Raw genomic sequence first — 25,134 nt, 5'->3', positions numbered from 1 at the left:
TATGCAATGCTGGTTTGAAATGCTGAAATGTGCATTTATAAATCTCCTGCTGTCGATAAAGTGACAGGCTGATAAAGAGAAAAGACACTGTTATTAAGCTGCACACCCAGTGATGACCCTTGATCACACACACAGACCTGCACACTCAGTAACAGTCCTTGATCACACACACAGACCTGCACACTTAGTAACAGTCCTTGATCACACACACAGACCTGCACACTCAGTAATGACCCTTGATCACACACACAGACCTCCATACTCAGTAATGACCCTTGATCACACACACAGACCTGCACACTCAGTAACAGTCCTTGATCACAGACACAGACCTGCACACCCAATGATGACCCTTGGTCACACACACAGACCTGCACACTCAGTAACAGTCCTTGATCACACACACAAACCTGCACACTCATTAACAGTCCTTGATCACACACACAGACTTGCACATTCAAGTCCCTATGAATTGTGGGTATCAACTATTACAGTAGTTTGGAGACGAAACCATCTGTGTGATGAGTGTGTAAAGGGGCTTTTAACTTTGACTTTATATACACAAAAGATCCCACAAGACAGTTCCAGTTTCCAAGCAAGAGCTTGTCAGATTGTAGTTAATTGGCTCAAGCAGGTGGCTGCAAGGGAGCAGGTAAAGGTTTATTCCAGGCTGAAGAGAGAAGAAAAGACACACAACTTTTTGGCTCTGGAGCCGTCACACTCATGAGGAGACTCGGCGAAGAAGGCTCCACAGCCGAAACGTTGTGTCTTTTCTTCTCTTTTTCAGCCTGGAATAAACCTTTACCTGCTCCTTTGCTTGTTCCTCTGCAGATTCTAGCTAGGCCTGGTGAATTAGATAGTATAGATATTTGCCAAAGTCCTTTCGCAAATCAACACATCTGTTTTGTTGTGCCAGTAAAGAGCTCGAGAATCGACCGGAGAGGCGAAGAGAGATGGATAGGGAAACAGAAACAGAAAGAGACAGAAAAGACCGACAGACTCTCCAGTCGGTGGCTGTCGGTTACCAGCCCAGTAATTCAATTACCGGCAGCAGAAACAAATCGGGGAGGATTAATGAGATCAGGGAGGGAGAGGCAGGCAAAGCAGCCTGTTGGAGTGGCCAGGAAAGTTATTTAAAAAGGCAGTGTCTGAGAGGTGGGGGTCAGTAAAGGGCAGCACGCAGAGTTTCATTCGTCTCCCCAATGAACTTGCAACCTGCCTCCCACTGTGAATACTGATGAAGCGGAGAGGATGAGCGGACAGTACATAACGGACAGCAGACAGCTGCTGCAAGACGAGAAACATTCGAGTTTTGCCCTTTTCATATATTCTGCAGAGGCCGGAGCTCTTAGATGAGCGCGGTGCGTGGACTGGTTGTGTACGTGGGGTGCAGCTGGCCGGCATCGTTGTGGTGTGTCGGTCAGCCCTGGGTGTGTGTTGTTGTTGTTGTTGTGGGGGTGGGGGGTGGAGTGCGTGTGGAGACTCAAACTGCTGTTCTTCCCGGCACCCGGTCTCTCTGCGCTCCGCTTCCCAGCCTCCTTCTTCCTCCTGACGCCTGCACACGGGAAATGTGGAAATGCGTGCATAGGGGCACAGAAACACACTTGTTCAAGTTCATCGCAGGGTATTTGCACTATTAGCCAGAGTTGTGCATGTCATTGCAATGTGTTCTTCATTATAATACCCTATGGCCCCGGGTGGCCAGCCCTGCTCCTGGAGAGCCACGGGGACACACCTCACACCATCAGTGGCCAAGGACCTGGGCTGCATGTGAGTTCTGCTCAAGTGCAATACGTCACTTAGCGGTCAGGAATTGGTCAGCTGCGGTCACTGAGAGCTCAGGGTTATCGTATTCCTCACTGAAGAGGTTTGGAGATCATCTGCTTCAGGGGCCAAAATGATATTGCTCCCAGTGTTTCAGAGTTTCTGATTGCAGGGGTGGGCTACGAAACCTGTCGGGTCACGGCTCTGTGGAAGCAGGGTTCTGCTGCCCAGCCCTGGGGCCCCTCAAACGCCACACTGCCCCCAGCGTCAGGAGCTCTGTAGCACAGGGGGCCAGCGAGAGCCAGAGAGAGCACTGAGGGTCAGACCAACTAGTGCAACAGGTGGGGGACAGCACTGGCTACTGTGCCCATTCCCACACGTTGTGATTGAACTATATTAGAACTCTCACTTTGGCTTATCTTCCTAAACAGACGCATAACCCTGCACTACATATTAAAGGCTGGCTTTACGCCTCACCGAGCTTCTGCTGCGTTTTAACTGATGCCTCATGGCAGAGAGTTTCTTAATGAGTGCGCAGAGGGGTCTGCAATTATTGCAGCCTCAGTTAGAGGAGGACAAATGTCAGGTGGCCACGTTCAGCTGTTGCCAGGGGCTACTCTGCCCTGCCCTGCGCTGTGATTGGATGCGTCAGAGCTGAGGTCTGATGGGAAGGCAGGGTGGAGGGTCACCGAGGTGCTATGATACTGCGAGCGATCAATGGGAGATCAATACCGAGACCGATCCCGACAGGTAGCGCAGCAACAGGGCCTGCAGACACGGGCAGAGGGAGGGGGAGCAGAGATAAAGGGACAGAGAGAGAGTCGGGCAGCGAGGACGTCCGCAGGACAAGCAGGCTTCTGCTGTCTGCGAAAACAGACACGGAGCCGCAGGCGCCTGTCCGCTGGTTCAGCGTCTCGGTTGCTCTCTGACCCCCAGGCCCTCAAGCCGCTTCGTGACCGATCCCAGGGAACCAGATCCCCACGGCTCTGCTGCAAAAAGAACCCGCCACCCTTTCTAGGAAACTCTAACCCCACACGTTTTCCAGCACAAAACCGGAGAGCCATCAGAAAACCAGCCCGCACGGAGGAAACCCACGCAGACACGGGCAGAACGTGCAAACTCCCCGCAGACAGCACCGCAGGATTTGAACTGGGGGCCCCAGACGGCTCATGAGCACAGCTGGAACGTCTGGAGAGCGAGCTTTTATTTTCGACTGCAGCAGGTCCGACGGTGCCTGACTCCGCTGTCGGGGGGGTTGGGATTTAGGAACGCCCGGAGGCAGAGGACACGCCGCTACACCCGAAGGGAGCAGAGGGGAGTGGGCGACCGATTTCGATTTTTAAGAACTTTATTTTCTTTTCACAAAAAAATACAGGACATCACAAATTGGAAAGCTTTGGAAAGCTTTACATTAATATACATACTTAAAACAGTATATATGATCACATCTCATTACATTTTGACACGGTACCTAGTTACATAGCAACAATTTCTTTTTTTCTGGTGCAAATCACATTCTGTACTTAAACATGATAATGTTTTTCACAGTTTCTTGAGATATTGACCTATGCTCTCTATTTCCCACAGATTTTCTGCTTCCTCCCTCCCTTCTCTCCACAGATCTCTGAGGTAATAGTTCTCTCGGGTGATGAACAGGGCCAGGCTACCTGCTGCCTTGACTGGGACCTCGATGCCTTTGAACAGCCCCATGTTCCTCACTCTCCACAGGGCGTCTTTCCCACTGTTCACCACGGCCCAGATCCTGTCAAACACGTCAGGAGGAAGTTTGACAGGAGAGATGCCGTATATGACGAAAGCAGCGGTCAGGGTAAATTGGTGCGAGAGACCGATGGGTGAGAGGAGGAGTGCGGGCAGGACAGTCCGTCCACACCCACGTACAGGACAGTGCAGAGCCTTCCACTCGACTCTTCTCATCCCCACTCATGGCATCATTCAAAAAAGCAATGCAAGGTGTTGCTATAAAAAGAACCAGATCTGTATCTTTCAGCCTCCTTTTGGAGTCCGGCCCGCAGAGGATAGCAGTTTAGAGAAGGAGCCAGCACGAGAATTTTCCACGGTGAGCAGATATCCCCGGCGTTCCGGCGCGCGCTGCCGGCCGAGAGCGGGGGCTCATGGGAAGGAGCGCGTGCACGTGAGAGCACTCCAGCTCCGCCAATTTCCGAACCCGTCCGAACCCCGGGGAGCGGGGGAAGAGAAACGAGCGGCTCTTCTGTGCTCGCGCAGATGTGGAAAAGTACACTGCCTGACAAAAAAGCGCTACTAAAAGCTTCTGAAGTCACTTTCATGGCACATGAATTAAACTTTGATGGCAATTTCTCCATTTCTCACGCTCTTCCTGTGGTCACTCCGGCATGCGCTGTATGTAATGAAGAATCTCCCAATGTGACATTACTTTACCTTAAACATATCGCCAACAGGGCCACTCAGACGCTGTGCCTCTGTTCCTCTTTCCCCTTCTACAAATACACTCTTCTCAGAGTTGTGTTACCGTTACGACGTTCTGTATTAAACTGCCCGAATACTTCAATATCATCAGATAAACTGGACCAAGGAGCTAGCTGCCTAATAAGCCCGTTCTTAATTCTTTTCCAACACCGTGCACACGCTCATCCCTGCTGGAGGCACTGATGGGGCCGTGTCACTGTGAGGAGCAGAGGAGGGGGGGGCAAGACGGTAATTACCCCCTCGGGGCAGAAGACAAAGCCATGTGATTGCAGCTTAGACCGCCGATACACAGGCCGCCACCACCACTCACACGGGGCGGAGCGGTGGCTCTGTGGCTCAGGATCTGCGCCTGTGACCGGAAGGTTGCCGATTCAAATCCCGCGGCTGGCAGAGGAATCCTACTCTGTTGGGCCCCTGAGCAAGGCCCTCAACCCCAACTGCTCCAGGGGTGCCGTACAATGGCCGACCCTGTGCTCTGACCCCAAGCTTCTCTCCCTGTCTGTGTGTCTGTGTCTCCATGGAGAAAAGCTGGGGTATGCGAAAAGACAAATTCCTAATGCAAGAAATTGTATAGGGCTAATAAAGAAACATTATACATTATTATACACACGCTGTCGAGTTGCTTGACAAGACTCCAGCAGCGGCCCGACCGTCCGAAAACCAAAGAGGATTTCGGCCCCTACGATCAACACAGATGGGCACATCCAGGGAGCAAAACAACAGTCAGAAAGTGCTGGATTTAGGGCCCACGTGCATTTTTCTTGAACAAAACCCCTAAAGCCCTTCTTCCCTCCTTTCGCAGTGGCTTCTTCGTGCTCATAAAGCATTTTCACAGGACAGATATTCCCTCCACATTCGGCTGCGGTGTCCCGAGTCCCGTCACGGGATCCTGCGGGAGAGGCCTGTGTCAGGACGGGTCCGGGCGGCAGGGGGGCAGTCCTGTCCTGGACTGCCCAGCGCTCCACCTGACTGGACATTGCCGGCTGCCTCGTGAGCGTGCTCAGCACTGCATCACGCCATTCACGCTGCACTGCTCTCTCACGCGGCTCGACCGGTCGAGAAGCATCGGACTCTGACAGCTATATCCCCTCTGAGTCGCTACTGACACGGCCAGGAGCACAGCCGTCAGCCTAATTAACAACTGATAATAATCGGAACCGCTTTGCACCTGAGATCCTTTGTCCTTGTCTTTCTAATTTAACCTTCTGTGTCTCGAATGGTGACGCTCATTATGGAAATCCCACATTGTCTCTCCGGTCTTCAGGCTAAACTGGAAGCTGCTCTGGGCACCAGACCTGCAACTGAGTCGGACTTCAGCTCAATTTAATGCCACTCACGGCGCAGTGAGGCAGCGAGCACGAGCACCTTTGGGGGGTGGGGGGGTTCCAAATGAGAAAAACGACCCAACGAAACTGTTGAGTGCCAGCTCCATCCTCCTCGACGATATCAAGACCCCCGCAGGCATTTCAAATGCATTAACCCCCACCCTCCCACGCACACCTCTTCTCTCCTCTGTGCTCATCAGCAGCCGTCCCCAGTCCCCAGGGACAACTCTGGGAGACGGGAGATTTAATAAGGTCACCCAACCCCCCCCAAAGTATAACGTGTGAAAACACAGGGCAAAGTGGTAAGGCCCAGGGAGAGCACGATAAAGCAGGAGAAAGGCATCTGTAGTACTCATCAGGTGACTCAGATTCAAGGCCAGGGTGCTCAAGCCCAGAGTGGACTCCAGCCCGGACCCCAGGGCTAACACTCCTAGTCTTACGAACAGGATCTTTAACGACCAAGTCATCAGGAGCTCCTACAGCACAGCGGGCATCGGTCCAGGGACATCCTGGTCCAGATGGAAGAGCACCACCTACTGGTCCCCCAACACCAGGCCTCCCTTCCTGATACTGACCAGTACTGTCCCAGGTTCTAGGGCTTAGATTCATCAGCCCAGCTGTCCCAGGAGGGCTGAGTTAATAAGGGGCAGGCTGCTGGGCCTGTCAGCACATCCTGCCTCACTGCCTCACCGCCTTCCAGAGCCGCCGGCTCGGCATTTTATAGATGGATTTTATTTCCAGGGACTCGGGGGAGTCGGACGAGTCAGGAAGGCGGAGGGGCGAGAGGGGCCAAGTGAGAGAAAGCAACTGGCCACAAGACCCAGCTGGCAGACTGAGCGGTCACGCCTGCACACGCCATCAGCGCATCCCGCGGGCCGCCCCGTTCTTGATTTGTCTTTGCGTTTCCCGCCCTCTGGCCACGCCCTCGCGGTGGACAGAGACAGGACAGCAAGCGGGGGAGGCTGGTAGAGCAGAGCGCTGTAATGAAATAATTACAATGCACGGCTTCAAAAAAGAACCACCGGCCTATTAAAAAAGTAATAAGCCATAAAAGTAATTCACACGTACCGTGCTAGAAATTAGAACTGGCAACTTCAAAAAACCACCTCACAATCAAAAACATTTTCGAGTATCGCGAAGGGTAACTCATCCTGGCGCAGGCCTGATTTAGCATGCCTCTCCAGCCTCCCTGACTGCTCCGCACGGCTACTGAGCCACTTTAATCTTCCTTCAGCTCCGGAGATGAAAAGATTCTCTCGTTACATCCCCTGCAGCCAGCAGGGCTGGAATCAGAAGAGAGGCCAGGTGGGTCTGATCTGCCCCCCCCCCCCCCCAGCAGGGGGAGAGGGGTGCGCTCACAGCACTGCAGCCTGTGGGGGCGCCAGCGGGACACGGCGAGAGAGAGAGGGGGGAGAGAAAACAAAGTGAGAGGGTGAGAGGGTGAAGGAGGAGAGGAGAGAGGAGGGAGGGGAGGGAGGGGAGAGAGAGGATAGAGGGGGTGAAGAAGGAGAGGACAGAGGAGAAAGGAAAGAGGAGTAAGAGGAGAGAGAGGGTGAAAGAAGGAAAGAAGACAGGAGAGAAGGGAGAGAGGGTGGAGGAGAGAGAGGAGGGAGAGGAGGGAGAGGGTGAAGGAGGAGAGGAGAAAGAGGAGGGAGAGGAGGGAGAGGGTGAAGGAGGAGAGGAGAGTGAAAGGGGGAGAAGGAGGGGAATTTGAGAGGAGAATGAAAGAGGGTGGAAGAGGGGAGGGAGAGACAACCAGCTACACAGACCTCAGACTGACAACAGCTCATCTGGGAGTTTCAACCTAGCAGTGAAGGCACTGAAGGAGAAGGCACGCAGGGCTTTCTCCGCCATTAGAAGGAGGCTCTGCAACATCAACCCCCCTGTGAAAACTGGCTGTGAATATTTGAAAGTGTAATCCAGCTCATTGCCCTACAGGACAGTGAAGTGTGGGCTCCCCTCGCAGACCAGGACTACACTCAATGGGACAAACACCCCATAGAAACTGCACACTGAATCCTGTAAAAAACATCCTCCATGTGCAGAGAAAAACTCCTACCAACACGTACAGGGCTGAATTAGGCCAATACCCATTACTTATCAACACACAGAATACAGCAAACAGAAATCGGTTACACTTCAGAAACAGTGACCAGAATTCGTTCTACAAAAAGGCCCTGCTGAGCCAAGAGAAGAGCCCCCTTAGCCAGCCTCAGGACAGCACAGCTACAACAACACGACTCAAAACCAACCAAATCACAGCACAAACCAAACAACGCTACCTCACCCACCGGGACACACACACAAACACAACACAAACTCCAGAACTACACAACCCTAAACAGACAGTACACACTAGCTGAATATCTGACCAGAGTAAGAAGCAGCAAGGAGAAACAGACCCTGACAAAGTACAGGCTCAGTGACCACAATCTGGCCGTAGAAGATGGACACAGGCAGACCTGGCTGCCCAGAGAGAACAGGCTGTGCTCCCACTGCCAGTGGGGAGAAATAGAGACAGAGGTGCAGTTTCTGCTGCACTGTGACAGATATTCTGGGACCAGACTAACAAATAACAAATCTAATCCCAGAATTCCCACACCTGCCAGAATCAGAACATCTTGCAATTCCACTGGGAGAGGGAGGAGGGAGCTCGGCTGAACTGGCTGCCCAGTATGTGATCTCCTGTCACAGCCTGAGGAACAGTGCGCCTGTCTCCCAGTAATGTTCCGTGTGTTGTATGTTGTGTTAAATGTCCTATGATGTGTTTGTATTATATATGTGTGCAGGTGTTGTATTGATTGTATATGCTTTGGCAGCACTGTTACTGGTCATGCCAATAAAGCTGTCTGAATGTGACTTTGGATGCCGTGCCCTCAGACTCACATGCGGGACCTCAGTAACGAAAGGCTGTTATTAAGGTGAGTGAATGCCTAATGTACCTTCGCCGAGCTGAGAGGCGCAGATCGCTCTGCCGCTCTGCTCGCGCGCGGCTGGATTAAACACAGCTCGGCGGCTTCCTCGGACAGACAGCACAGACCACACATCACCACACTCCCCTGCCTGGCAGGATGACATGGCCCAGAATACTCCCCATGGGGCTTTCCAAGCACACTCCATTAAAGTTTACAGCTCTTTTGTTCAATGATTCATTTGTTAAATTGCCCGAACTACCACTGGTACATTTCCCTGAAACATGCAGGAAAACAGCTGTGGAAAAATACAGGATCTCGAGAAAGAGCGCATAACCTTCCCTCATCTATCTTGCTCTATCTTGGTCTGTCTTGCTCATCTGGTTACAAATGTCGCCTGAGCGTACAAGATTCTCATCCAGACGTTTCTGAGCCCATGCCACAAAGCTGTGCTTGTTTACGACACCCACAACTCTCTGTGTAAAGAAGGTATTCCTAGTCTCTCCTGACCAGCAGCTCCAGTGAGAGAAGGCCAAATCCTCCTCTGTGCTGCAAACTCGTACCTTGTAACCCCAATCCCTGCTTGTACCCCAACACTGACCCTAACTCCCTAAGGAGGACAGTCTTGGGTTTGTCCCGGGGGGCACAGACAGGTCAGTTAAAGCGCATGATAACAGTTTCAGCACACAGGACAAAACACCGAAAACCGCAAAACCCAAAGGTCTGGGTCTCTCAGATCCATGTCAGGCTCAGGACTGGCTTGAGAGCCTGGAGCACTTGGAAAGAAATCCTCTCTCCCTTTCTCCTCACATCCTCTGCAGAACACCGCCCTGCCCGCGCTCGAACCAGCGTGCTCGGGGAGAGAGGGAGAGAGAGGTAGACCGCGGGCTGCTCCCTGCGCAGCTCAGACAGGGCTCGCCTCTCGTTAGAGAAATTAACGAGCTTGTCTCTCACCTTCTCCTCGAGCCTGTGATGCAGTGAGGCTAATGAACTCAGGCTGGCTGGAGTGGTGCTGATGGGACAGAGGGGGGCAGAGCATGGGACAGAAGACGCCCTACGTGACCAGAAGCCAGCAGCGTGGCTGCAGGTGCGAGGGAGAGTGGCCTCAGGTCCAGCACGGCGTCGGCGGCGGCAGGGAGCCCGGAGCGGCTCTGCTGTGAGCGATCGGGGGGAGAGAGGGGAGGGCCGGGCGGTCAGGAGGCCTTGACAGTGGTTCTCGGTGGTCAGAAAGGTCCACCTGGGGCCCCAGCGCAGCTGTGGGGCCGACAAGCGAGTATCCCGCCAGGACGGGTGCCCGTCCCCTCTGACACGCGTCCCGAGAGACTGGGGGCCGAAACCCCCAGCGGGCGAGTGAGCAGAAAGCAGAGTGGGCACCTGTGCTCTGCTGTTCTTACCTGCACTGTGCTGCACACCTCGGTCTCACACCGTACACCAGCCTGTGACAGACACTGCTAAAATCTGCAATACTGGTTCGTTTTCTAGTGATGCCTGTGTACCACACCGTGGCTATGAAGCCTGTTTGTGCTGTATTGTCACTGGGGAACAGCATGGGCTTAATTAAGGCAAGTGTAACGGATGTCACCTGATTAAAAAGAGCCCTCTCGGACACTGATGCTCATGCCTGATCTTCAGTCAACAACAGCCCCCTGCAGTTCTTCGCTCTTAATGACCTGTGTGAAGTCCTTACTGCCCCATCTGGCTGAAACCCCCACTAGAAGTGCACAGCTGTCCTGGGGCGAGTGCCCCAAGGTGTCACTCTGCTAGTTATCATCCCAGACGGAGAAAAAGAAGAAGAAGGTCTTCTTGAAACACAGAGCAGCAGGCCTTCAGGGGAAAGAAATGATTTACAGCAACCCAGGTACTTCTTCTCCGGAACTATTCCACATACAGTACCACGTCAAGGCTCAGGCACACAGCTGGTAACGAGGTGGCGCTCGTTTCTGCAGAGAAAGGGGTCCGCGTACCCTTGCCAGCGGGTTTCAGGGGGAGCTTTTGTTTGGATTTTCATGTCTATCCAACAACAGAGGAAACTGTGAAGAGGGGGGCGACTTTGTGGAGCTGCGGGTCTCTGTACAGTAAGTGCTCTGGGGCCGGGGAGCGTGTTTATTTCGGAGGGGAGGGGGGTGTGGAGCAGGAGACGAGGCGGGGATGCGGCAAAACAGGCACACGCCGAGCCACGGGAAGGTCCCTCCGCTGCGCTCCGAGCCGAAAGAGGAGGAGCGGACTTCACCGGGAGCTCGGGACAAGGGAGACAGGGACCCTTCGGTAGGAGACGAGACATTCCCGTATTCCGACAGACATCTGGGCAGCGGGACAGAGAGCGCGAGAGTTCGAGGAAGATATCTGGGGGTGGGACCATCCAGAGCCCCCGTCTCACTGAAATAATCAGCCCCGGTGCACTAAATAATAATAATAATAATAATATAATATATATTTATAGAATAATAATAATCACAGAGGCTCCACACCTCTGGTTACAAGATCAGCTGCCTTGGCGTCTCTGGATTTCTTTCATGTCCATCGCTCTTTTAATGCCTTCTGAGCCACTAGTGGCCATATCACCCTGCAACTCACAACTGGCAGCCCCACTGCAGCTCAGCAGGTGTGAGCCTGGTCAGTACCTGGATGGGAGACCTCCTGGGAAAAACTAAGGTCCCTGCTGGAAGCAGTGTTAGTGGGGCCAGCAGGGGGCGCTCACACTGCGGTCCATGTGGTCCTAATGCCCCAGTGTAGTGACAGGGACACTATACTGTAAACAGGCGCCATCCTTTGGATGAGACGTAAAACCGAGGTCCTGACTCTCTGTGGTCATTAAAAATCCCAGGGTTCTTCTCGAAAAGCGTAGGGGTGTAACCCCGGCGTCCTGGCCAAATTTCCCATTGGCCCTTACCAATCATGGGCTCCTAATTATCCCCCTCTATGAATTGGCTACATTACTCTGCTCTCCTCCCCACTGATAGCTGGTGTGTGGTGAGCGTTCTGGCGCACTATGGCTGCCGTCGCATCATCCAGGTGGGGCTGCACACTGGTGGTGGTGGAGGGGATCCCCATTACCTGTAAAGAGCTTTGAGTGGAGTGTCCAGAAAAGCGCTATATAAGTGTAAGGAATTATTAATTATTATTATTACTAGTGAGAAAATCAAGCTATTTCAGTGGCCCTGAGTCTTCCTGACTGTAAGACGCCCTTAAGACCTACTTGGCTGGCTGCTTGGTACCTGGGGAGCAGGGCTCAGGACCAGCACACCTGGAGGACATGCCGTCACACATCTGGGCACCCGGGGGCAGACTGGGGCTCGCCAAGACACTGTGGACTCGCCCTCGCCCTCAGCTGGGGCGGTCCACAAACCACATCGTATCCGACTCATGGTTCCACAGCACAGAGAGCAAGGGCGAGAGAGACAGGGGCAGAAACATGGCTGTCTCACCTGCATCTGCACAAGAGGGCGTGCTTTTCACTCATCTGTCCCTTCTCCTCCCCCCCCCCCCCCAACACACTCCCCGGCCCCCCGGTTTTTACACGTCCCCCCTTGTTGAGCCTCTCCACCACTGCCCCGTCTTGCTCATCTGTCTTGAGCCTCTCCTCTCCCAGTTCTCTCTGTCTTTGTCAATTCAGTCCCCATTAAACCCCTCTGGTACTGGGAACGCAGCCCCCGCAGTGTGGACTGTCATTTTTCAAGAAAGGAAACGGAGAACTGGGAATCTGCGGTTTCACAAACTGATCTGCAATTTGCTCTGGAAGGATGTAATGGAGAATTTATGTCTATGTTTGTCCCTGCCCTAAACTGTATCTCATACAATCTATAATAATAATAATAATAATAATAATAATAATCATAATAATAATAATAATAAACTTTATTTTATATAGTGCCTTTAAAGGTGGCTTCTCAAAGTGCTTTACAGGATGACAACGACAATAAATAAGAAGAACACACAAGATTAAACACAATTACAATACACAGAGGAGACCGTGGATGGTGGTACAAAGAAAAGCAGAGGGGTGAAGAATGGAACCAGTTCAGTAAAGGCTCTTCTGAAGAAGAGGGTTTGGAGTCTGGATTTGAAGGAGTTTAGAGAAGGTGACTCTCCGATATCCTTGGGGAGAGAAATTCCAGAGCTTGGGGGCATAGCAGGAGAAGGCCCTGTCGCCCATACAATGTAGACGGGGTTGGGGGGGACAGTAAGGAGGGCAGAATTAGAAAAGCAAGAATCTCCTTGTCTTTCCTTAGCAAGAGACTATCATACAATTTCTGAACTGTGACTCGGCCAATGGGAATATCTTTTTCCTTCCGGCTGGTTTAGGGACTTGAATCCCTGGTGCTCTGGTGGGAAGCAGAAGGGAGGGGCAGAACCAGGCTGGATTCTCCCTCCCTCCTCAGGAGGTTCGACGTTGCGGGCCCTTTCCATAGCGGGATTCTCAGGGATCATGAACACATGACACGTGACAAGCAGGACGAGGCTTTTCAGCCAATCTAGCCTTGCTTGGTAGCGAGAAACTCATCAACCTGAGAATCTCATCCAGCTGTTTCTTGAAGGAAGCCAGGGAATTGGCTCCAGTAACATGGATGGGCAGTCTGTTCCACGCTCCTACCACCCTTTGTGTAAAGAAGGGACCTCAGAGACTGTTAGGGTGTCGGTCATTCCCAGGACTTCCAACGGCAGGGAAGCTGGCTTATTTACAGTTGAGGTGTGCTGTGAGGCTCAGGGTGTAGGACAACACTTGGAGTAACGGGTACCCCAGCTGTGTACAGGCCACACCTGCGACATTATGCCAGTATGGGGCTGATAAGTGCCAGCGAAGAAGACTTCTGCTCAATATGCATTGAATTAGACACTCTGGCCTACTGTATGGATGAACCACTGGAAAAGATGGAAAACAGGGAAGTGGATGGAAGTAAGGATACTTCAATGTTTTTTCAGGGGGGTATTGAAGGGTGGAATAGCAATGGGACCTTCAGCAGCAGCGTGTCCGTACTTTGCCAAGCAGATCAAGCGCTCCTGTCCCCCAGAACAGCACTGGAGCTTCCCTCTGTAGGCGAGTCCAGAGCGGGCCGGTCACTCCCTCACCCCCTCCATCCTGAAAGGCAGCCCAGGGAGGACGAGTCCACATTGTGATTTATGGATGCAAACAGAAGCAGCCGAGACGCGGGCTTGTTAAGGACGCTCCAGCCTCTGAAAGCCTTCCCTTGATTTACTGCCATAAATATTTAATGTTGGGTTTGAATTGTTTCCCAACAGCCTGTCTGCCTCCGGCAAAAAGAGCTCGACTTTCTCCGGCTCACTCCCGACTCTCACCTTCGCCCAGCGGAGCTCTTCCATCTCTGTCCTCTCCGGGAGGCAGGCGAGGCGCCGCGAGGCCGCGGATTCCGAATGCGGAAGATGAAGGAAAAGGTCACAGCCGGCGCTGTATCCGAGAGCACCCTCCGGCACCCGGCGCAGGGGGGGAGTCTGGCTCGCCGAGACCGGGCCGGGCCCGGACACAATGTTCCCTGACGCGACCCAGGGGAGCACAAGAGCACAGGAGACGCCCGGGACGATTCGCCGCTCCTGTTCGGAAGAGGGGCAGTGAGGGCAGAATCCTGTCAGGGCAGGGCCGGTCCGGAGCCGCTGCCCCTCCCCAGTAACCCAGTCCGGGGCGCGGGGGGGCTCCTGAGACACTGGCGTGGGTGTGCAGCCCAGGGGCTGGGGTCTCCTGTTCTCTCTCTCCATCGCGCCCTCTCCCCAGTACCGCACTGCCCACTCGGCCCAGCGCAGAGTGGGCTCAGGAAGGGCTGGGCCTCGCGCCCGTCCGCAGGGATCCGGTAGATTCAGATTCCCCCCCTGCCCACCCTGGCAGGAAAGGGATCCCCAGATCCTCAGATCTCTCGGCCCCGAGCCGCGTCGCGCACAAGATGGGCCCCATGCCCGCCTCCCTGTCGGCCAGCTCCTTCCTGCTCCTGTGAGAAGCGCCGTTACCAGCTCACAGCCTGATTGCCAGGGACGGCTGGGCCGGGTCGGGACTGGGCCGAGAGACCCCCCCCCCCCCCCCAGGGAGGGCCAGGTCCCTGCAAACCAGCGGTACCGCAGTTCCAGCAGGTGGCGCTCTGCCACACCACGGCCCCTCCCAGGTGACCAGGGGCAGGACGAGGCGCCGCGAGAGGTCCGGACTGCCTGGTCCCTTACGGTCCCAAACAAGAGGGGTGTGACCTCCCCACTCCGGCCGCTTGCTGCCCGTTCTTCCTCCAGCCCCCCCGTTTCCCCCCGCTGGGGCAGCAGTTTCCCTCTCCTCCCGCTGCTGGGCTGTGCAGTGGGGCCCCCCTCCTGCTCGTGAGGCCAGGTCGTCCGAGCCTGGTTTTCCTGCCATTTCACAAACACACACCCGCGGCCCGGTCCCCCGGGGGGAGCCGTCCCGCTCAAAGACCTGAGAGACGGAGGAATTCGGGTATGTGATTGGCAGACACGTGTACGCGGCTTGTTTTGAAAGTTTTTTTTTTGCGCGGCTCGGCTGTATCTGAGTGTTAGGACCGCGCAGGTTGTGGGGACGGGCGAGGGTGAGATGCAGTTGCTTTGTATGGCCTTTTAATTTGTATGAGCTCGCCAAACCGAATGCCAGGCAACTAACTGTTATGGCAATAAAGTATTGAACCTGTGTATTACCGCTTACTGCAGGTCTGCTTCGGTGTTACTGAGCGCTGCATCCGTTCAATGGCCTTGGCAGTGCCTGGGGGCAGGACCGATCAAGAACAGCAAATTAATACAGGAGATCGATGAATAATTTAACTAGCGGGCTTGGGGAGCTGGGTACGCTGGGCGTGAAAGGGGGCCTGCGCTCTGGGCGAGACGCGCTGTACCGAGCTTCTGTAACCGAATCGATTCCGTTCACCTCTGACTGCTGTTCATCATCCTTAGAAAAGCTGGTGCGGGTGTGAGCCATCCAGGAATCCATCCCTCCTTCCAGTCAGCGCATCCATCTGCTTGACATGATTACTGACATAGCCATAGCTGGTGCTGGAGTGACCCGCCCGACAAGGCCACTGTTGTAGAGAGCACGCACACGCACACACGGGGCGACGGCTCCAGAGCCGAAACGTTGAGTCTCCTTTCAGCGTGGAATAAACCTGTACCTGATCCCTTACCACTGAGATAAAACCGAGGGACGGACTGTCCAGCAGAACATAAAGCTCCGGAGGTCCAGAAGGCGGGATCTGGCACGAGGGGACAGTCGATGCTTTGCTGTGATCCAGGCCCTGGCGCTGAGGCTGCTGGGAAGGCGCAGGAGGAAACAGGAAGTCCAGTGCTTAAGGCCTGGGCCTGCATCCGCCCTGGAGCCCAAGCAGCACAAACGAAAATGTTAAAGACATAACTGTGGGAAAGTGCTGGTGTGCCTCCAAGAATTGACCAATTCATTAAAGTTGTTTTCAGATTCTTTAAAAATATCTAGCTTATTATCTGATGTGACCTCCCCCCCAACGTAATCTTCATGTTCTTGATAGGGTTTTGGCCGATTTGTTGTTCAGCTTTGCTCATTTAATGTCGTCTCTGTATAGTCACGGGGAGACCCGTGCTTGTTCATTTTTCTTTTTTGTGTATTAAGATTTCAATTAAAAAGACCGCTCCTCCGCGTCTGAATCTCGTGTTTTCACAGTCAATTCCGTGGACGGCTCTGGAGTCGCGGAGCTGCCAGTCTAACGGGTGTCCCCAGTGAAGAAGCTGATGGCACCTCTGCCGCTATCCTTACCAGACGCATTATATTGAATCGTCCAGAAGGAGGGTTTAGAAGGTTTGTTTTCGCATTGAAAACAGAGCACGGTCAATCTGTAGGGGGATGAAAAGCTTCGAGACACCGATTTTCTAAAAAAAAAAAACACTTTTTAAGATGAGATCCGCCGTGATTTTGACCGGTCTCTATTGACTTCATTGGCGCCCGCGCTCGCCGGACCCGAGTCTCCTTCCGCATCAAACCGCTTTCAGGGATACACTGCAGGCACGCCGGTTTCCCCTCGGCCTCCTGTGCTCTACGTGTTTAACTCTCTTCCCCGCCGCTGCTCATATTTCCCAGCTCGCAGTTCCTGCGACCGCAGTCGAGGCCGTGGCGCTCAGATCGCTCGGTCTCTGTCTGGTGTCCTTCTGCTGTCCGCCACAGACTGGTCGGGCCGTCCAGGCGGGAGGTCATGTCTGTCCCTCCGGTACGTGGCCGCAGAGAGACCCTTCGGCTCTTTCAAAATACTAAAAACACAGTTACTCCCGTTGACAGCGTATCCAGGAAGCACCTGCTGTTCCGGCAACTTTTAATGCCGGCTCGAGGAATACAGTCGCGGTTCTGGAGCACGGGGTGAGGTTGTGGACCAATCAATACGAATCAATAGCCCCTTTCAAAAGCGTGACGCTTCGTAGCACGTCTCGAGGGAGCTGCACTCTCGGTGTTTAGCATTGCAGGTTATAAATCAGGCACGGAATAAAAGCCACACACCTCAGGTACTACAAGGACTTTCTAGTCTTGCAATTGCGTTTTAACAGTGAGCCATTAATATTCTGTGTCTGACGTTTGGTAAAGCGTTGCTAATTAACCCCATAGCCACGTCGTGCAGCTCCTAATCACGCTATTACATGGATGACAGTTGCCTGTCCTGACCAAGCAGGAAACCCTCAGGTGTCCGTTACCGACGACTAGGAGTCCTCCCAGCGGCGTCCTGTGAAGTCAGCGACACGCGCCCGTCCTGCACACTCGCCGGTGTGGAGCGGCTCTGCGGCCCGCGCCCGGAGCGCGTGAGCGAACCCCGCCCGGCCCCGGCCGCTCCGCGCGTCTCCATATGTATGTGACGGTGTTCGTCTTCTGTCCTGTTGAAATGTGTTCGGTGTACGTTGTTGTGTCTCATCCGCGTCCTTCCCTATACCAAAAGCAAATCCCACCAACTGCTGTTGAGGATCATCTCTTCCGTTGCAGCGCACAGTGGGCAAACGGGTCGCCCTGTGGGCTCAAAAGGAGTTCGTTGATCTTATGTTGCACGTCGTTGTTTTGTTCTGTTCTCCCCCACTTCTCTCGGCTTCAGGATATTCAGGGGAGAAATGGCTTTCGGGATATTTGGAGAGAAGGCGGGAGTTACCGCTCGACACACAGACAGGGCGAAAGGATCTGGAGATTAAACCCCACTGGGTTGGCTTCGCGGAACTGCGGGAGGGAACCGTCCAGACCGTGGGGGAGAAGCGGAGAAGGCAGCTGCCCAGCACCAGAACCCGGAGCCGAGCCGGGTTCGAGCCCCTGTGTCATCAGCGGAGCTGTGGGGATGAGCGCCGAGCAGGGGACCCGGAGGAGAGGGGAGTCGGTGGGATTTAAGACAGTGGGGGGCGGCCCGTGAGTGGGACTAAGTGCCGGGTGACCTCTCCCGCGCCCTCGCGTCTTTATTCAGCGCAGGCGCGCCTGTCACGGGTGTCGTCGCCCGCCGCGCAGCCTGTCACGGGTGTCGTCGCCCGTGTCGGGGAGCAGACGAGCAGCGGGCTACCGGCGTCGCTCTGCCCGGGCGCTCAGTGACGCGGAGCCCGGCGCCAAGCCGCTGCCAGTGAAGTCACTGTGGGTCCCAGGCGTGTGGAGAGCCCGTCCACATGTCGGGCCTGAGGACAGCCAGGGACAGCTCATCAGGAGTCTGGTGCCATCCTCTGGGAGGTCTGACACTCTGAGCCCGGAAACACACGGGGTTTACCTGCTAGTCCGTAAAACAATCGCTACGGCAGGTCTCCCCCCAAGTCAAAACCACACAAGCGTGCTAACTTCCGCCAAGTCCGGAACAGTGCTTCCAGAAAGAGAGCCAAGCAAGTAAAGCTAGCTTTTATCTTTGTTGTCTCTGGTAAATAATCAATACCAACAACTCCGGGGACAGTGCTAGAAAATAGATTTTATTCAACGGTTTGCTTATTTTAGAAGCTGTCTCTTCCATTTCCAGTTTTTTTTTTTAATACCTGGCGAAGCCGAGGCGCGTGGCTCGTGCCCTCGTGCCCCTAACTGACGCGTTCGGCGCTCGCGCTGTCCCCCCCGGCCTAAGGTGCCGCGCGCTCTGACAGCCCGACAGGCCGGGAAGAATTTTAAAACATCCACGCGTGTTAATTATAAAGACTGCACTTAAATTGCCTCAGGCCTATAATTAAGTCAGCGTGCAATCTGAATTCTAGGATTCGTAAAGTGCGCTGTGAATGTTACAGATCGCCCGGAATGAATTTTAATATGACTAAAAATCAGTACGCGACTGAGGTAGTTGAGCCCACAGAATCTGAATTTTTTATTCATATTATTTTTAGGCGGAACGGTGTGCCAAGACAACATGCGTCAGGGCTGTGGGCTGCGGATAACATAGAGTGTGAAAAGTGAACATAGAGAGTGGAGTGTGAACGTGGAGTGCAAGGCGACGAGCTCGTGCACGCTTGTGCGGCCCCGTGCTCCTGGCAGAACAGGCTCGTGCAGTGCTCGCAGCACCGCCGAGAAAGAATCCACTTGGGGCACGAAGCCGACGAGAAGCGGGACACGTCTCCCTCGCTCGTGGGCCGCCAGCTCAGCGACACGACGGCCCGTGTCGCGACACAGCCGCTCCGCGAGACTGAGAACCATGTCGCGACACGATAAGGTCCCCAGGAGCTCCTGATCTCGAAGTCCCCGTTTTATACCGCACGCCCGTGGCTTTGTTTCAGCGGTGAAAAAGTGAAAGAACTTACACTCTCCTTACACTCTCCTTACACTCCCCTGTGTGTTCATGGAGCCCGACCTGCCGCCCCACATCACAAGCCCACCGAATCACAAGCCTCCTCAGAACCACAGAGCCCGGGAGGTGAATCAGTAATCATCAGGTACATGCCCCGCACCTAGGAATTAAAGGGAATGCGCTGTGGCCCCTACTGCAGGTCAGCTTTCATTTTCTATGTCAGTCCCTTGGTGAAGACGAAGTCAAGACGGAGCGAAACTACAATGGTCGTCTTCCTGTGTCGCAGGCGGCCCGGCGCCTCCCGGAATCAGCCCCCCCCCCCCCCGTCTGCGAGGCTCAGTGCCGTGTTACTGTGCGGGAGGGGGGACGCGCTACCCCCCTCTGCCTGACCCGGGGGGCTGACTGCCGCTGGAGTCGCGAGCCGAGAACATCAATCACCGCGAGCCACGACCGGCGAACCCCCCCCCACCCCCACGCGACTCTCCGGAGCCGCTTCCAGAAACGCACAACTCCGAACCCGAACCCTTTTCACCTTCCCCGCCGGCCGAAACAGTGAACATGCAGTTTCTGTGCACACGCGTGCGACCGAGCTGGACGGGTGTTACCGCTCTTGGGCATCGCGTCGCACATGAACTGTAACTTCATAGGAAGTACAAATAAGTTGTCATCTTCGCTTTTAGCGCCCGAAGCACCCGTGCGCGTGCTAGTGATTCGCTTTAGCGCCCAACTCCGGAATGAAAGACGGCACTATCCTGTCTGCAGGTCTGTCCCTCTCCGCCGCCGCTATGTGCTATCTGCTCTCCCAGGATATTGGCATCTTTTGGGAAACATTCTCAAAATTTGCTAGAAACGCGTATTCCGTGGATATTGCAGTCGGGCCAGTTTCTGTATCTGGTCCTGTATGTCCATCTGCTCATCTGCTCCTACTATACTGAGTACCACGCTCCCCGGTCTCCTCTGTGTGTTGTTATTGTATTTTTGTCTTGTGTGTTCTTTTTATTTATTGTTGTTGTCATTCTGTAAAGCGCTTTGAGAAGCCACCTTTAAAGGCGCTATAAAAAAAAGGTTTTTAATATTTTTATTATTATCATTGTTGTCTTACTGCTCAGACCAAAGCTGGCTCGCGGCCAAAGGGCATTTTAGGTGTGAGGGTTCAGCTCGGATCTTTATCATTTATGTTCTCGGAATCTTGCCGTTAAGTTCGTGACGTCGAACCTCACCTCGAAGAGCGGGGTTTGCGCTGGTTTCTGGGCGACCAGTGAAATACGACCCCAAGGGGTGTCCGTGTGGATACTGCGTGGGAGTGCTTTCAAAACCGAATACACGAGGCCGAGGTCTGTACCCAAACAGTGGCGGAGGGGTGGAACAAGCTACCCGGACACGTTATTGAAGCCGCCAAGCTGACTAACTTTCCGGAAACGGCAGAATGAGATGATCAGATCAATTAACTACTAGCTACCGAGCAGACTGGGCGGTTTGCAACTTCTCTGACGCGAGCGTGTCGCCATGGTTAAACGCACCTTGAGCAAGGGGACAGAATGTAACTTTTCTTTTTGAAGAGGCGGTGCCAGCCCAGCAGCACGCGGGCGCCGGCTCCAGACATAAACACGGGGCAGCGCGATTCTCAGTCCCGGGCCCGTCGTCAAGCCGGTCTTCAGGCTTCACCTGGCTCGGAATCTCCGCTCGGAGCTCCGTGCGACAGTGCCGCAATCCGGATACAACACAAACAAGGGCTTTATCTCGTAGACGTTCGTCTGACTCGGAAACTGGTGCTCAGCAACATTCAGCTGAAAACTCCAGAGATACTACAGAGGGACCCCACCGCCAGATCCCCTCCCCCACAGCCTACACCACAACGCCAGCGCATTAACCCCAATCTGTACTGCAGCGTCTCCCCTGTCCATCCGCACTCCGTAGTCTTCACTGTTTTTAAAGGGCATGTCGCATTTCTGCTGACGCTTGGTTTGCATGTGCACTTAGGTCGTCTGCGGACACCTCCCTTGTTGTACAGCGAAGTGCGTCTGTTTGATCGCTCCTTTGTGTGTGTGTGTGTGCAGTTGCTGAAACGTCTGCGAGGCGACACTCCGTCATGCACGGGCGCTCCGAACACAGCCAGCTGGCGCGCGCAAGGAGCGGGGTCAGTCCCGCGTGACCGCGAGCGGCCCTATTGTTCTCCGTGTCACCCGCAGGCCAGCAGGGAATAAAGAAACACACACACACACACACACACACACACACACACGTCTTTACTCGTCTCTTGTGCAACCCCTCTCAACCAGCCGAGCCCCGCTCGAGAGCGCAGAGCCCCGTTTCATCACGTGTCACAACTCAGTCCTGCCCGGCCGCGGCAGAGCTCAGTCTGGATCAGTCAGGTCAGCCGAGGAAACCCAGCCTGTCGCTTATTCTGAAACACTTCTGTACCACAATACCTCATGTATAGTCGGCGTGTGTGTGTGTGTGGGGGGGGGTTAGAGTCAAGCTTTAAAACGTGGTTATTTCTTACACAAATCTATACAAAAATAGTACACAAAACACTGGTGCGCGTTTGTTGATCAGGCTTCTCATTCCCCTGAGCTCCTGCTGTTGTGGTTTTACCTGTGCCCGGCGCGCAGTGAGGTACAGGAGCTGTCCAAACCCTGCAACTGCTCCCGCCTGTCAGAGATTCACGACAGGACGACAGACACCGGGCTGCTCCTGCTGCACCGTGTGGAAGCAGCCCCGCCACAGCCCTGCGTGTTATTGCACTAAAACACACACACACACACACAGCGGGGAGCAGCTCGTGCAGTCTTGCATTGTTACCGGGGAGAGACAGCAGAGCAAGGAGAGCGGCACAGGGGGGTGGGGTGGAAATGGGATGGGGGGGTAAAATAAATGCCCTGTTAAAGGGGTACTTACGAGTGCCATCAAAGCGCGTGGCAATCGTGTCCAGGAAGGTGTTCTGCGGGGCCAAGAGTCCCTTCATGACCGGCATCCTGGTCCGGGTGGACTGGGCTCTCCGGCCTCGCCGCCCCGGGGCACTGGACTCGGGCTCGGACCCGAAGCCGGGCAGGAAGCGGGATGTACCGGGCGCGCACCCCAGCCCCTGGAGGAGCGCGCCGATCCGAGACACGCGTTGCTCCACTTTCCGGGCCGGAGGGGGGACCGTATCCTTCAAGGGGAAACGGGCATGCCCGACCGGGACCCCGAACCGAGCCCCGGCTGGAGGCGGGGGCGGGCGGACGGACAGCCGGCCGAGTCAGCCGGCCGAGTCAGCGAGAAGCGAAGTTGCTCGCAAGTTCGCCGGGGCCAGACCCGGGAATCGGCGGAGACAGGCGCACGTGTAAGCAGGTGCACCGCGGGTCACGGGCGCTGCCCAGGGTCGCGCGCCGGCTGCTGCGGTCTGAGCGGCTGCGCTGCTGCTCCGCGCGAGGCTGTGCGGTGCTCTCGCCTCGCGCTCTGCTCTCTCGGAGCTCTCCCTCCACTCGCCCCTCCCTCGCCGACTCGCTGCTCTTCCTCGGCGACTCGTGTTGCCTGGTTTCTCCGAGTTGCTACCTCCAGCAGATGTCGCGTCACGTGGTCTCTCGGGGGGCTTCGCTCGAGGGCGGGTCCTCGGAGCGCGACCCCAGGTACGGTCGCTCGCACGCTCGCGCCTCCTCCCACTGCAGGCGGAGTACTTTTCCCGAAAGTGCGCGTCCTGCTGCGTTATGAAAGAGGCTGGGACCGCGGACCGGGTGGTACCCGAAGTGAATTTAAAAAGATGCGAATTAAGTCTCGCCCGGGCTCTACGTTGAACGCACGCGCGCGCTTCCAGCTTCTACAATTAACGCTCCACGTTAAAAGCCATTTTGGTTACAGTGTTCATAAATCACAACTCGACGCGCGCCTATTCTACAGCCTCTTCGGAAGAGACTGCATTCTGTGCACTTAACGGCGTGTTTTTTTTTTAAACAACTCAAACATATTACTGCATGAAACGTCCTCCGGGCTTACGAGGTAATGCGAGCCTACCTACTGCTGACTTTATGTGCCTCGGTAATTTCATTTGAAATTTGCTGCGGTTTAAACTGGTTACGTCCTTACAGCAGGCAGGGAAACTCGACACCCTGGAGGATAATTGTCCGGGTAGCACCGCCGCGCTTGCCATGTGTGGCTTTATTATCGTGTTTCCAGGGAGTGTAAACTCAATCTGGCACGAAACGATGCCATAATCAAATCCGTCCCCAGCATCTGTACGTGTCAGCCTCTGCAGCTAACACGATAACTCCTACACCACCGAATCCAAACCAAGCGCGTTCGATTAAAGACGACAGGGAAGAGCTCTCTCCGGGAGCTAACCAGCGGAAGATTGAAACGCGTTCAATCAAGCCTCACGCGTCCTCCGGCCCTGCAGATCCACCGCTGACAGCAGCCCAGCCTGCAGGAAGGCGGTGGAGACCTGGCGAGAAAGAGTTCTCGAAATGGCCAACGTGATAAGATCACACTTCCCCTTAGCCACATCGTAACCACCATACATGAACTGATTATTTTTACTACTACTACTACCACTAATAAAATAATAATAATAATAATAATAATAATAATAATAATAATAATAATAATAATAATAATCCCTTATACTTATATAGTGCTTTTCTGGACACTACACTCAAAGCTCTTCACAGGTAATGGGGATCCCCTCCACCCCCACCAGTGTGACCCCACCTGGATGATGCGACAGCAGCCAGAGTGCACCAGTACGCTCCCCACACGCCAGCTCTAAGTGGGGAGGAGAGCAGAGTGATGAAGTCAGTCCAGAGATGGGGATTATTAGGAGGCCATGACTGGTAAAGGCCAGGGGGGGAATGTGGACAGGATCCCGGGGTAACACCCCTACTCTTTTCGAGAAACACCCCGGGGTTTTTAATGACCGCAGAGACAGCGCCTTTGTACAGCAAAGCGTCTCCGTCAGCCAATATGATATATTATATTATATATGATGTAGCCTGTATTGAATTTAAAACCCGGAAAATGCGTTCGAAGAGCACCGTTTGCCATACGCATGCACGTGGTCTCTACGCGTATGCGTCTGTGTTTTTCTTTTTACTGATGTTTGTTTTGTTTTTTTATTTCCTAGCTGCTGCTGCTGCTGCTGCTGCTGCCTCGAGCCGGTGCCCTCGCGCTGCGGGAGAGCTCGCGCACCTGCCGCGCGCTGAGAGCTGCGCACCTGCGAGCCAGGCGAGGGCTGATAACCGGGCTGCAGGTTATCTCCGGATACACACAGTCACTGCGCTGCTAGCACAGGGCACAGGGCAAGCGGCTCTCGCTCTTTCCTTCCGATTATGCAGATAGCCGCGTGTCGAAAAGCCAATCACAGCCGTGTCGATAATGGGCGCATCCCGGTCGTGGCAGTGGGAACTTGTATCTCCAATCGCACGAAGGGTCGTGGCGCAAATGAAAAGGCGTATTAATAATGCAACATAAATGGCATTTTTGTGTGAGCTGCACGCCCATTCGCCTGGTGACGCTCGCATAACAACTCACAAAAGCGTTTAGCGTCGCATAACAGCGAAGTGCAGTTCTTGTCAGTTTGTGAAAATGATTTTAAGGCGGAGTTTCTAGCTGTGAGTAGACCTGTATCAGTGCATCACAGACCAGTCAAGTCTTGCGGATTCACCAGATGAGCTGGTTCATTGATGTGATGCGTTTTAAGAACAAAGGTACCACCCACCGCTGGAAAAAAAGGGACTAATCGATAAAGTCGTTAGCGCGGCGATGTTCAGCGGCTTTGCAATGTTTCTGCGACGCAAAAAGAAATCCGATATTCTTTAAAGCGACTCTTGGTCTCTCACACAGGGACCTAGGGTGCGTTTTCAGCACCGGGTGTCAGCCATGTTCTTGAAGCCGTCAGCCTGGTTGATTTAGAGAGACAAGCGTCGGGCCGGGTCCGCTCGGTACCAGCTGCAGTCCAAGCTGACCGGCCCGACCGGCCCCTGCGGGTTCCTAACCTCTCTTCCGGTTCCCATCCGGCGCGCGAGCCGA

At 54.4% G+C, this 25,134-nt stretch overlaps 1 protein-coding gene across 2 annotated transcripts in view; it reads right to left on the bottom strand.

The window, feature by feature from the left end:
* kcnh3 (potassium voltage-gated channel, subfamily H (eag-related), member 3) overlaps positions 1-23,332 on the bottom strand; it is a 74,591-nt gene extending 51,259 nt beyond the window's left edge. For both annotated transcript variants that reach the window (XR_015926334.1, XM_088605842.1), the window contains exon 1: positions 22,033-23,332. Coding sequence is in view for 1 of the 2 variants with exons in the window: in XM_088605842.1 (XP_088461968.1) it covers positions 22,033-22,108 (76 nt within the window). In the remaining variant the exon portion in view is untranslated. The remainder of the gene's footprint in view (positions 1-22,032) is intronic.
* Positions 23,333-25,134: the final 1,802 nt, after the last annotated feature.

This window comes from Lepisosteus platostomus, chromosome 14, assembly GCF_059453375.1.
Source record: "Lepisosteus platostomus isolate fLepPlt1 chromosome 14, fLepPlt1.hap1, whole genome shotgun sequence".
Taxonomy (NCBI): domain Eukaryota; kingdom Metazoa; phylum Chordata; class Actinopteri; order Semionotiformes; family Lepisosteidae; genus Lepisosteus; species Lepisosteus platostomus.
Note: the sequence above shows the minus strand (reverse complement) of the source record. Positions and strands in the feature narration are given on the sequence as shown.